The sequence below is a fragment of the Poecile atricapillus genome, chromosome 25, assembly GCF_030490865.1.
Source record: "Poecile atricapillus isolate bPoeAtr1 chromosome 25, bPoeAtr1.hap1, whole genome shotgun sequence".
NCBI classification, from domain to species: Eukaryota; Metazoa; Chordata; class Aves; order Passeriformes; family Paridae; genus Poecile; species Poecile atricapillus.
The window spans coordinates 5,272,869-5,286,126 of record NC_081273.1 but is presented as its reverse complement, the minus strand read 5'-3'; the positions used below and the strand labels follow the sequence as shown (position 1 = coordinate 5,286,126).

Sequence of the window (13,258 nt, the reverse complement as noted above, 5' to 3'; positions counted from 1 at the left end):
TCAAGTGCTGTCCCTCTGCCTCCTTCTGTCCCACAGGCATTGGGGTACTGGGGGTGCAGGGGGGCTGTACCGCTCAGCAGGAGCCGCTGTCCCCACACAGCCCCTGTCCCCACCACCGCACACACGGGCGCCCATGGCTCCAACACACAACCTAGGTAGGGTTTTATTGTGCAGACAGAGGAACACTCCTGGATGATAAGATTGTTTGGGGTTTTTTGTTTTGTTGTTGTTGTTGTTGCTTTTCATAGGTTTGGTTTTTTTTCCCATTTTTTTTCCTTTTCCCTTAACAGAATTTCTTTGACAACAAGCTGTGGAAACAACTACAAATGTTCACAAAAAAATGAGACTCGAGCCGTGTCCGCGCTCTGCCGCTGGGCTCTGCGCCTGCCCCGGCGCTCACCAGCACGCCCAGGGAGCTGGGCACAGCCAGGCCTCAGCTGGGCACGGCCTCAGCAGCACTAGACAGCAAGCAAGCAGGCAGGGATGGGCAGGGGACGGGCACGGGGGTAGGAAGCAGCTCTGGAGAAGAGCAAGGAGTGGGGAGCAGCTGCTGTGTATTGCTCTCTGCCGTGGTGGCACAGCCCGGGCTGCACGGGTAGCACAGCTGGGGTTCACCCCATGCACCTGGGTGCTCCTGCCTGCCTCTTCCTTCTCCTGTGCCCTCCCCTGGGTGAGGCTCCTCAGGGTCCTGCGGGCAGCCCTGGGCTGGCAGGTCTGAGCTGTGCTGGCCATCCCTGTCCCTGCTCTCGCCAACCCCTGGCACCATCCTGGCCTTACCGAGGTCGTGGGCTGCCCTTAGAACCTTTGCTGCTCTTAAAGGGAGAGAGGGAAATGCTGAACGGGAGGAGGGAGAGGGGAGGGGGCACATGGGCTCCTCCCAGGAGCAGGGTGGGATTTGAGGAAGACTGCTTTGCCTCTCCACGAGGAAGGACTGGGGTCCCCAGATGTTCCCTTAGGGAAGACAAGGTGCCGGTGCAGAGGAGTCCCTGCGGAGACCCTGGGGTCACACTCCCAGAGGGGAACCCCCTCGTCACCAGCCAGCCTGGGTACAGCTCTGAGGGCCCTGGGGAGGGTAGGGGGCCTGTGGCTAGCTCAGAGAGGCTCTGCTTGCCTCCACTGGTGCTGGCAGCAATTCTCTCGTCACAGCTAAGGGCTGGTCCCTGGGGACAGCGAGTGGCATCTCTGGCTCGGGCAGCCCAAAGTACCAGATGGTGTCTGGAGGAGGCCTCACCTCCAGCTCAGCTGTAAGAAACAGATTAGGAAAAACTTGTTGCCGAAGCATATTTGCACTGAGCCCGATCCCAGAGCCCCAGAGGAGCCCTAAGGAGGCAGGGGGTGTTCACGGTGTCTCCTAAACCTGCTGCCCTCTCTCCTCCCAGCCTGCCAGGCCCAGCAGCATCCCATGGCTCCCTTCTTCACTGAGCCAGGAGTCATTTTGTGCCCTCTCCCAGCCTTGGCAGCTCAGGGTGAGAGGAGCAGGGTGAGGAATCAGTCACCTGTGTGGCAGAGCCCTGTCACCTCCAGGGGCCGTGGGCACAGTGCCCACCGCGGGCACCCTCCGCACGCTCTCACATCACCCCTCTCTCTTACCTGCCAATCCAGCTGTCTTTCCCCAGCTGAGAACAGGCAAACCCCAAGAGTTAAAGGGATGGGACAAGCGAGGCTGAGGCCTCCAGTGCTCCCAGCACAAGCAAACCAGCCAGCCTACGGAGCGGGGAGGCGCGATGGGAGAAGCAACAACGCTGCCTAGCAGAGCCACCATGCTTCGGAGCGGGGCGTGTGTGCGTGGGATGGTGGGCCTCGGCACGGGACGGTGGTTAGCGTTAGATATACGGCTAAATAGAGATAACACAGAGAGGTTTCACGGCTTCCAGACGCTTCAGCTTCTCTTTCCATGGGCTGCAAGGAAGGCGGGGTGGCCGGGGTGCTCGGTGTGTGCGTGCGAGTGTGTGCGAGCGCTGTGTGTGTGTTTCGCCTTTCACAGGGACACGAAGTCCACGGCTTGCAGGAGAGGCAGGGAAAGGAGCAGCAGCAGGAGCCATGAGGTGTTCTGGATCAAGAGGCTGAAGCCAGCACATTTCTCCAGTTTGTCTGTGAAGAGAAGGAATGGGGAGGGAGAGAAGAGAGGCAATGAAATCCCTCGGGAATGGGGCTCAGGCTGGGAGTCCTGTGTGCCTGGTATTGGCACACAGCTTCTTGCTTTTCCTCTGTCAAAGAAGTGCAGCACATCCCATCCTGGCCTGCTTCCCTCCCAGTGTGTAGCAGCAAAGATTTTTTGGGACTCTGAGCAGCATAACCCTGCCTGTGCCTGACTGAGGCAACAGGTGGTGACACCAGGTGAGACAAAGGGCTCCTGTGGGATGTAGGTGTGGAGGATGCCCACTGTCCTCTCTATGGGGGCATATCTAGGCAATGTGCCTGAGGTGGGACCCAAGAGAGGCAGGAGAAGCAGTGTGAGATGGGGTAGAGTGAGCCCATCTGGGGGATGAAGCCCACCTGAAGGGCGTGTAAGGCTCGGGACACATTCATGGAGATCAGGGAGGATCTGGGGACACCACAGAGAGTTGTGGTGTTCTCTGCTGGCCCTGCCAAGCCAAGGAGCAGGTGGGAAGGGCTGAGGCCAGGTCTCACCTTTGATAACAGTGATGTTCCTTATCTGGTTGCCGGTGTAGTCATTGGTGGCCTTCAGCTCGCACATGTAGATGCCCTCATCGCTGGTGGTGAAGCTCTGCAGGTGGAGGCACACCAGGTTCTTGTGCATGGTGACGTTGGCTCGGCTCCGGTAGATGTTCTCGGAGACGCTGATGGTGCTGTGGATGACGTGCTTCCTGTTGTCCTTGGTGATGCTGAACTCGTAGGTCAGGGGGTTGTCGGTTTTGTTCTCATAGCGACAGTCCACGCGCAGGTTCTGGCCCAGCAGGCAGGCACTCAGGTCCTTGATCATCTGGCAGTGGGCGGCCTGGAGGACTGGGAGAGGCAGGAGGGGGTTGGACAGGGAACAGCGAGCTCTGGGGATGCCTGTGCAGCCTCCAGGCTGCTCTGGGCCCAGCAGGGAGCAGGGAGGGTTGTACCTGTCAGGATGACAGCGATGCCCACGGTGGGATTCATCTCGCTGCTGAGGTGCCCGGTGGGGGCTGTCTCTGAGAGGGGAACCTGGGCAGGGGGAGAGAGAGGCAGTTAGCCAGGCCACTGCCCCATGGATGTGGGCACTCGGTGGTGCAGGCTGCCCTTCTTGCACAAACGATGCTCTAGAGTCTGCTCCTGCTCACCAGGGTCTGATTCACTGCACAGAGCCTGGCTGGCACTGCACCCAGCTGGGGAATCAGGCACTGTGTGTCTGCCCAGCATCACCTTTGCACATCCCCAGGCAATGCCCCAGCCACACTTGGTTTTCCCGGTGCAGATCCCCCAGCAGACATTAAATGAGAGTGGCCAGACCCGCAGCAAGACCTGCACGTCCTGCCTGCTCCCCCTTTATCCCCATGGCCAGCCAAGGTTCGGACAGGTGAAGCCAGGCTGCCCCCCAGTGCCTGCACACCTTGACCAGAGGTCTGTGCCTCACAGTGAGGGGGCTGCCAGGTGAGGGACCCTCATTTGGGGCCGGTGGGCGCCCGCCCTGCCAGTCCTCCCGCAGCTCCAGCGGGTGAGCTCAGCAAGGATGAGTCATTGCGATGCAGTGAGGGAAAGGGGCCAAGAGCAGCGAGGAAGAGGGACACAGCAGCTGGACAGGGAGCCAAGACCGCCAAAGGATGGCATGAAGCCTCCAGGAGCTGAGCTCAGCCTGCCTGGCCACGGGGTGGAAGGGGTTTGGGTGGCAGCATCCACTTTCTGGGTCCCTGCCCGGTGCCTGTCTCTCTCCAGGCTGTGTGTGTGGGTAAGGGGCCCGTGATGTGCCATCCAAACACCAGGGCTGCTGATTCCCGTTGGCCCAATGCAGCCACAAGGAATCAATTAAGGGTTTGCAGCCTGGCCAAGCAGCCTCGTGGGGAATCCAGCCACAGACATGCGGAATGGAGGGTGGGGGAGCAGCGAGGCAACCGCCTGGCTGAAGGACACACCAAACCTGCAGTCAGCCCTCCAGGCTGGCCTTGTGGGGCCAGGTCCAAGAGGGGGAGCTGATAAACCAGCCCTTCATGACTCCAGGCTGGCAGAGGGGACAAGAGACCCTCAGTTTGCTCCCTCTGAGCTTGGTAAAACATCCAGGGAAGAGCAAGGAATTGCCTGTACCACAGCCAGCTGCATTTTTCTCTTTAGTAATTTTTTGGTTTTTCATCTAACATTCTAAGAGGAAATACCAAACCCATTTGCTCACCCTGAAGCTCTGAAAAATCGTTATCCAGAACCCTAATCCTTGGCCAGGGGGAAAAAATAATTTCTGTTTGATTTTGACAAACAAGAGGTTGCCAATGGGGTAAATGCTTGAACCTCTGGATTCCTAGAAACTGTCCCCCTGTCCCTTCCTTTGTCATTTCTCCAACCTGCTCCTTTTTGAATGTCCTGGGACACTATCTAGGTCATAGCCTGGCTTTCCTCCAGAAAATCAGTGCAAAGAAGCTCCCAGAGAGGGGGTCTTCCTCCCATCTATGTGCCCAAACTCCCCGATTTTCTAGGCTCTGGCTTGTTAGCCCTTGGACCCCTCTTTTCCTGGCAGCGGTGCTGGGAGCAGAGCAAGCCAGGTAACTCCCGCATGATCCCAGGGGTTTGGCGTAGGGACAGGGCTCAGGAGGACGGTGGCATTCGAGGGGCTCCAGCTCTTACAGGGCAGAGTTCCTGGCGCGTTCCCCGCCTGCTCGGGGTCACCCCACGGCGGTACCTACCCCCTGTGCCCGCCAGCGTGACAGGCTCAGGGTGACAAACGAGCTGCGGGGACGGGGGCGTGCGGAGCCAGGCTGGTGGGCTGAGGGAAACGCAAAGCCGCAGGAGCTTGGCTGTGCCGGGGGGTGGCTGCCAGCAAAGGGGGTGCAGGGGGACGCGCAGGGAACAGCGATGGGGCGACCCTCGAGAGGGGCAGGAGGGCTGGGGGTGGGCGAGCTCCCCCCCTGCGGCAGCGCGGAGCGGGAGCGCGGCTGCGGTACGGGCGTGCGCGCCCCCGGCAATGCCGCAGTCCCGAGCCCAGGGTGGGGGGCACCGGCACCGGGGCGAGAAGCTGAGCCCGTTCCCTCCTCCAGCGCGCTCCGGCCGGCCGAGCATCCCCCGGGCGAGGAGCGAGATGCCCCCGGTGCCCCCGGCGCGGACCCTCCCCGCAGCCCCGCGCGGTGCCCCGAGCCCGGCGGCTGCTCCCGGCCCGGCAGCGTGCGGGGCGCTGCGGGGCGCTCGGTGCCTACCTGCGGGCGCTGTCCGGTGCTGCCCGCTGCCTGCGGGGCTGCCGGCGCTGTCCGGGGCTGCCCGGCGGGCTGTGGGCGCGGCGCTCCCGCAGTCTGGGCAGGGCTGGGCGGGCGGACCCAGCGAATGGGGACCGGGAGGCGTCACTGAGGCTCGGCCCCCGGCCCTGCGGCGGGGGGCGGTGCGGGGGGGCCCTGCCTCTGCGGGACTCGGACGCCCCCGCCCCGGACAAGGGGCGCGCACTGATGCGGAAGGTGCCGTTCGCCTCCCTTATGTTCCCCAGGAAGGGCGACACATCCCCATTGCCATGGGAACATCATTTTGCGGAAGAGCTGCCAGCCCTCATCCTCCCCGGCAGCGTGGGAGGTGTTTTGCTGGGAAAGGAGGATGGTCGGGAAGGGGAAAAGGGAGCTTGGCGTGGGCTTTGCTGAGGATGGGGGCAGCTATCATACCCTGCCACCAAATGAGTTCAGCTCGGGTGCTCGAAGAGGCCACTCTGCACCAAGTCACCAAAGGCCTGTGTGACACGTGTGGGAAATCATTGTGGGAATGGCAGGACATTCAGCTGAATTAAAGAACCACACAATCACTTTATTTGGGAAAGACCTTAAAGACCATTGAGCCCAACTGCTAACCCAGCACTGCCAAATCCACCACTAAGCCATGGCCCCAAGTGTCACACCTCCAGGCTCTGTCCGTGATGTCACTGGACACAGACCTTCAGTTTGAGGGCCAGGTCTGGTGGCAATGAGGACAAACCAAGGTTTTGCTCCCCACAGGCTCCTATCAGCACCTTTGGGAAGGAGATAAGCAGAGCTGCTTCTGCACAGGCAAAATAGCTTTGGATCCAGAAAACAGCCTGGGACAAGACCTCTTTCCTGCTCTTTGGCAAGGTCATGACAGCAGAGGGAGGGCAGCATTAGGGTGCTATTTTCCCTGGGAGTTCGGGTCCAGAGGTATCCCAGGAAGGCACAGAGACAGAAAGGATGCCTGCCCTGCCCTCACCTCCTCCCACACCCCTGGCTGGGCTCTGCTGAAAGGGCTGACGCTGGGAAAGTTGATATAAAAGTCATGTTCTGCTCCAGCAGAACTCGAAACCAGGTGACACTCGAGTGCTGAGGTTTTGCAAGCTGGCTGTGCAGGGGGTTTTGCTAATTCTACAGAAGCTTGGCTCTGGCTGCAGGTGTGCTGGCCCGAATGGGGACAGCCCCCCAAGCTGGCCGGGGGCCCTGTGGTGGCCTGGGTGTGCAGCCAGTGTGCTGCCATGAGGAGGGCAAAGGTCTGACCCTTGTGGCAGCACAATGACACACCACACTGCTGTCTCAGGCTGGCACGGCTGGCTGTGGATGGGAACAGAGGCACAGCAAAACAGGGAGAGATACCGGCACTGGGAGCAGACGAATGCAAGGCAAAGACACAGACACGAGGCAAGCTGCAATGTTGTCAGGGGGAGAAACTGCAAGCACAAGGTCTCAGTCCAAACACAGCTGTGATGTGGCGCAGCACATGTAACCACACACACACAAGGGGCCTTTTCACATTTAGCATCGCATCTCCACAAGCTGTGTGTCCTCCACATCCCCAGCCTCAACCCCATCTATCGCACAGGGAACCAGGGAATTCAAGGCCCAATGACTGGCTTTTAGAGGCATGCAGTGACTCAAGTCCTATTGCAAGAGATTTTGGGCTTCCTTTCAGTCTCTGGCTGTGGTGCTGTGGAGGCAGGCGTGAGTGTGCAGTTTCTGGGCAGTGCTGGCAGCCACTGTCCTGCCTAGGTATTTGCAGGAGGCTCCTTGCAAAAGACTGGATAGTCCTTTTGCTGCAGATTGCAGCCTGGCTGCTATCCATAAACCAGAAAAAAGCACCCAAGTGACACCTAATGCAGAGGCCTCCAGACAGCAGCCAGAGGAAAGGGAGGAGACAAGCTAATAGTGGCAGAGCGGTGGAGAGGGGGCAGGCGGTGTTTGCAGTGGCAGGTGTCAGTCAGGGAGACAGACAGCAAGAGGGACAAGGAGGCAGCCAGACGGGCACAGTGCAGCACAGCAGCACAGACACCAGCAGGAGGGAGAGGATGAGGCAGGACAGACAGACCAGCAGGCAGAGGCAGGGCACAGACAGCTCCTCTGGGAGCTCAGAGCAGCCAAACTGCCCCTGGATCCTCTCTGGAGAGAAAGCCAGGACATGTGGGGGTCCCTGGGGGGAAATTCACTGCTCCCAATAACTCAGTAGCTGCAGGAGGCAGGCTGGGAGCAGAAGCTCTGAGGGGCACCATGACTCGGGTGTCTGGTGATGCTGCAGCAATTAAAACCTGGCCTTGCCCAAGGACATCCTGCTGCAGGAGACACTCTTCTATGAGAAAGGTGGATGCACATCCTTCCCAAGAGGAACATCTCTGCCCTGCCCTCAGCCTATCCCAAACACAGGAATTGGAGAGTCTCTCCCTGCTCGTGAATCACTGCACAGCAGCACACCCTGGGTCCTGCTCAAAACAATACCCACACAGCAGCCATTCCCTCCCACACTGCCAATTGCTGGGGGGAGGTGATGTAAGGACACGGGCAACAGGACCTGGGGGCAGCTGTGCTGTGCACAGACCCCGACACCCTTCCCAAGACCATTAGGGCTGGGGAGTTGCAACATGGAGGAGTAGGGGAGAGAATCTGGGAATCAGTGGTGGAGCTGCAGAGATCACAGCCCAAGGAGTGACTGATGCTCACCTGCCTCACAGCTCAGCCCTTGCCCCAGAGACAGGAGGGTTGCAAAGGGTTTGCTCCTCACTGCACTAAGCCAAACCCAGGCCCTTCCCACCCCATCTTTGAGGGACAAGGAAGGGAGGCTGCAGAAGAGCTGTGCCCTTGATTGGAGGGACAGAATGGCCCTCGGGAGCCCAGCGAGGCCCCACAGATGCTAAATGTAGCACGGCCCAGATCTGAAGCCCCTGGGCTTTGTGGCAGTGCTGCACAGAGCAGGGGTGGAGGAGACTGTGCTCCCAGGCTTCCTGTAGGCACCACAGAGCCAGGGAAAACAGGGGCAGGCAGGACTCCTGCTGCAGCACTGGCCTGGGGTCACATCAGCCTGGCAAAGGACATGGCTGGCACAGAGCCCCAGCCGTGGTAGCCTTTACCTGCTTTGTGCCTGTGTCTTGCATAAAGAGAAGCCCCAGAGAGTGAAGATCTCGAACAGTGATCAGGGCTAGGGAGTGCCTGTGAGCAATCAGCTCCAGCCCTGCACTGACACACTTGCCAGCAGGAACGTCCCTCCCTTCCCTCCGTTTGCTGCACACAGTATGCTGGAGCTGCCTTGGAGCTCCGAGCTCTGTGCTCACAGACAGTCACAGCAGTGACCCAAAGTGGGAGTGTTGTGGAGGGAGCTTCTCCGGGAGGCTGCCAGCACTGAACATTCCCTACAGTGTAGGACCCTCCCCAGTAAACCTCTGCTTCACCTGCTGCCTTCCCAGCCCACTGGGCTCCACCAGGCAAGAGCTCAGCAGTCCAGCTGTCCTGCCCGAGCAGAGCTGTTGTCCCCAGAGACTGGTACCCATCTGAGGAGTGGGTGACTATCTCTGTCTGCCTCCAGCACAAGGCCACTAAAATCTCTTTACAAGTCAGGAATCCTTGTGGGAGCCAGCCAGGACACGAGGAGCCAGCTCAGCCTAGAAGAGGAGGTTGACTGAGGTAGAGAGCTCTTAGTTTGCTCCATCTGCTCTCCAGACTGAGTGGGAAGGGTGCTTGGCTGCCTGCTCCAGCCTCCTCCTCACTGCCTCCTATCACATCCTGTTAGTTCTTGGCAGGGGCTGGTTTTTTTTTGGGAGAGATGCTTTCTGCACTATGCCCTGCAAATCTGATCTCTGCTGAGCTGTGGCAGGAGCTCAGCAGAGATCCCTGGGGCTGGAAAGACATCTCTGCCAGCTGAACCCAGCAGGTCTGGCAGGTAACTCTTGGCTGTTTACAGACCTTTCTTACCTGCAGGGCCAGCGGCCACAGGGCCTGGATTCCAAGCTCTTTGCAACGTGCCACATCCCATGGGCTCTTTGGACAGAGTTGGGATTGAGAAAAGATGCCACTTCAGATGGTGAAACTCCCCTCTGCCACCTGCTGAACACCTGACACCAGCACCCTCACTCCCTTTAAAATGCTGAGTACCTGTGGGGACTGATATGGGCTGTGCAGCACTGGAAGGCCCAAGAGGGAACTGATTGCCACATAAACCTTAAGCCCCTTTGTTTTAGGGAAACGTACTCACGTCAGAAAGGAGAAGCTGCTTGACAGAAAAAGAGATGTGGAGCACAGCACCATATCTGCTGACACCCCCAGCCAAACTTTCCCCTCTGTCTCACGAGAGATGACTAACAAGTAACAGAAAGTGGAAATAGCTTCCTTGATTATTCTCTTCCGATCTGCTGGGCCTTCAGGAATAGAAAGTGTTTATTAACATTCCTTATTTATGAGGGGACCATTAGGGCAGGATGGTTAACTCCCACCATGCAGATTCCGAGGAATAGCACCAGAGGGGAACCACAGGAAGCGGCTGCCTGCAGGGTGTCCCTATGCTCTGAGCCAGCTGGAAAGCCCCAAACTCTGGAGAGCACCAGGTTAAATACAATCTACAACTTCCTCCTGAGGGGCAGCCCTGATCTCTTTGATGACCAGGGAAACAAAGGGAAGCAATGGCTGGGGCTATACCAGGGAAGATATAGGTTGGCTATTAAGAGAAGAGAGTGGTGGGGCACTGCCCAGGCTCCCCAGGGAACAGGCACAGCCCCAAGGCTGCCAGAGCTCCAGGAGCGTTTGGACAACGCTCCCAGGGATGCACAGGGTGGGAGTGTTGGGGCTGTGCTCTGGGGACTCAATGATGCCTCTGGACTCAGGAGATTCTGTGATAAATAATTTTGCCCCCTTCTAGCACTGCACAGGACTCAGTCCTGCCCTGAGGCTGTCAGGAGCCCTGGCTGGGAGCTGGGCAGTGCTGGCAGGGCAGTGCCTGCACACACAGAGCGTCCCTTGAGCAGCCAGCAGCTGCTCCTGCCCTGGGGTTTGTGTCATCAGCTCCAGCGCTCCCTCCTCTCCCCATTGTTAGCAGGGACAATGGCACATGTGCAGGGCTGAGGGAGAAAGGGCTTCCCCTGCTCTGAGGAGCCCTCTTGCCCCAGCACAGCCGAGTGCCTGAGGAGGAGGAGGCAGCGCTGCCTGGCCACACCCCGGGCTGTGGCTGCCCCAGGCACTCGGCCAGCCCAACTGTTCCCCTTCTCAGCACCACACCCTGATCAGCAGCAGCCGAAAAGCCACATCAACCTCTTCTGCTGTACCTGGGCACTCGGGGATCCCTGCCAGGCCAGAATCACAAATGGTTTGGAGCACAGGGGTGCAGCTTGAAGATGTGCAAGTGCCACCCAGGCAGCTCAACCCCCATTTGTTGTTCACTCCTGCTTTGGCTGGAGAACCCACAAGTGTCTGGGCTCTCACAGCAGAGCTGAGAACCCAAGTCCCTCAACCCTTCCACTGTCACCTTCGGGCACAGCAAGTTGGTCACTTCACATCCCCGGGGAGCAATTTTGCCACAGAAAAACACACCCTTAAAAAACTCCTTTCTTTTAAAGTCCAGGCCAACCCTCTGCTTGAAAATATCAGTGTAGGAGTGTGGATATAGACAGCACTGTCATAAAGCAGCACTGAGTTTTAGAAAGAGTCCCAATGAGAGAAAAAGGTAAGAAATGAAAGTGGAAAAAGAATTCAGGATTGTAGCAGTGAGAACTTGCTCAGGCACTTGAAGAACTGTGCCTGTGAGTCCTCATCTCTCTGAGCTATTACTTACTATCCATTATCATTAATTATTTATTATCTACTATTATTATCAATTACTTACCTTTCTATTAGTTCTTATTTTCTACTGTACCTAAAACTCAGCCAGTGGAGGCCCTGCCACTTGCAAATTCTTTAAGTTTGCAAAGAAGCACGACAGACCTGAGTAAAATCAGGTTTTGCTGAGATTGCTCTCCTATTGCTGAGGAATTCACAGCTGAGAACACCAGGAATAAACAAGAAAAGACAACACATACTTAATAAATCTCCTTTAAATCTTCAAGTCTTCATTGCAAAACCACCTCCTGTCTGTATTTAATGGAAGAAATGTCTCCCTGTGGCTCAGGGAGCTCAAGCATGTTCCAAAGCAGAAGCTACACAGCATCTGGTAGAACATTTCTGCCTAAGGTGTTTGAGATGCTGCCAGGCAGCACTTGATTACAACTCACTCTCATGTTCTCTTCAGGTAATTCACAGAAATCTGCCCATAATATATAAGCTGCAGCATCGTAAAGGCACCTACCTGGACACCAAACCATGGTAACAAACCTGCATTTAGGAACACCAAGGATGGACAAACAACTCATGACACCACAATCTACGACGGCAGGGGAAAATGTCAAAGAAACACAGGACAAGTGTAAAATCATGAGAGAAAAAGGGTCAAGAAAAACTCCACACCAGACACAAAAAAAGTATTTTATTGAAGGAAAAGAAATCCAAGCTGGTGTTCCTGGAAGAAAAAAAACAAAAAAGAATTATGTTAATGCTGAGATACAGAGGTTTTATGCTGCAAAAACCAGAAAACATGTTCAGAGACAAGACAAAAACAATCAATCTAAAGATGAGCAAATACCCTAAAGGTGGGGGCAAAAAGATAGAAATACAATTGTTGAGCCCCTGACACCTCAAAACACCATAGGAAATTCTTGGGCAGAAAGAACTTAGAAACTTCCAAATGGAAAAAACTCTCTCCCACCCAACTCCACCAGCAGCAAAGCCTGCAAGTCCAGGCGGTCTCACCTCATCGTTGGCCGCAGGTCTGGCACTGGTGACAGTGGCAGCGAGGTCCTCTGGGCAAACAAAGCTGGGCTGGCAAAGCAGCTGCCAAAGAGGCTGCACCCCTGCTTACAGGGGGCTGGAGCTGCTGCCTGCTGCGAGGGCAGGCCAGGCACGCTGGCAGGTCACCAGCAGGACAGGACAGGCAGCCCCGCAGCACGGGCACAGCCCCAGGCCTGGCTACAGGCGGGGCCCGCAGCCCGCGCCGCCACTAAGCGGCTTCGCTCTGTCCTCAGGAGCAAAGGGCCAGGCCGGGCTCTGTCTCTGCCCGCGCTGTGACAGGGCACCCCTGGCTGAGTCACACAAGCTCCTCTTCCTCTCCTGGGAAGCCTAAGCTACTCTGCTCTATTTCTAACGGGGACAAAGGGACACACACACCGCCTCGCTCACACTCAGGTGGACAGGGCAACACACGAGGAAGGACAAGGGGCCAGGAGAGGGAGAGAGCTCTATGCGCAGACCAGGGGGCCTGCCTGCCGCTGAACACGAGACCAAGAGCTTCAGGCCTGTCCCGGGCAGGGGGCGGCTGCAGGAAGGCCACAAGGGCCTAAACCTGCTCCGAGGATTCAGGGGAGGCCAAGGCACAGCAGGCTGTGACACGCCCCGAGTACAGGGCTCACACGCTGGCCAGGGGCACAAAGCCATGGACCAGGGGAAAAGGCCCAGCCCCGCTTACAGGGCGGCCTGGGGGTGCTCCACTTCCCCCCTTGGCTGCAGAGACCGGGGCTCTCACCCTCCTTACAGGGCTGCCTCTCTCTCCGGCCAGCCAAAGCAGCCCAATGGCAAAAGGCCAACGGCTGCAACGCAAAGACCCAGCCCTGCTTACAGGGAGGTCGCCCAGCACAAAACAGGGCACCGTGAAGGTGCCCAGCAGACTCTTAGGAATCTGCCTCCTGGAAATACCAGGGATGCTATGCCCAGAGGGTCCCTCGTGCCACCTCTTCTTGACCACGAAGCCGCCGATCCTCCTGCTCCGTTGTCTTGCCACGCCGTTCCACTCTTGACCTCGAAGCGTCCCATCCTCTTGCCACGCCGTCTCTTCTTTCTCCCTCGACGCCTTCTGCCAAGCAAGGAGGACA

General features: G+C 57.7%; 1 protein-coding gene across 1 annotated transcript; it reads right to left on the bottom strand.

Moving 5' to 3' along the window:
- Positions 1–138: 138 nt before the first annotated feature.
- On the bottom strand, positions 139–5,514 carry THY1 (Thy-1 cell surface antigen). The gene is made up of 4 exons (XM_058857155.1): positions 5,325–5,514; positions 3,072–3,153; positions 2,632–2,967; positions 139–2,091 (listed from the first exon to the last, which is right to left on the bottom strand). Exons 2-4 carry the CDS (start codon positions 3,106–3,108, stop codon positions 1,979–1,981), a joined length of 486 nt encoding a protein of 161 aa, XP_058713138.1. The 5' UTR covers positions 3,109–3,153; positions 5,325–5,514; the 3' UTR covers positions 139–1,978.
- Between the last annotated feature and the right edge of the window lie 7,744 nt (positions 5,515–13,258).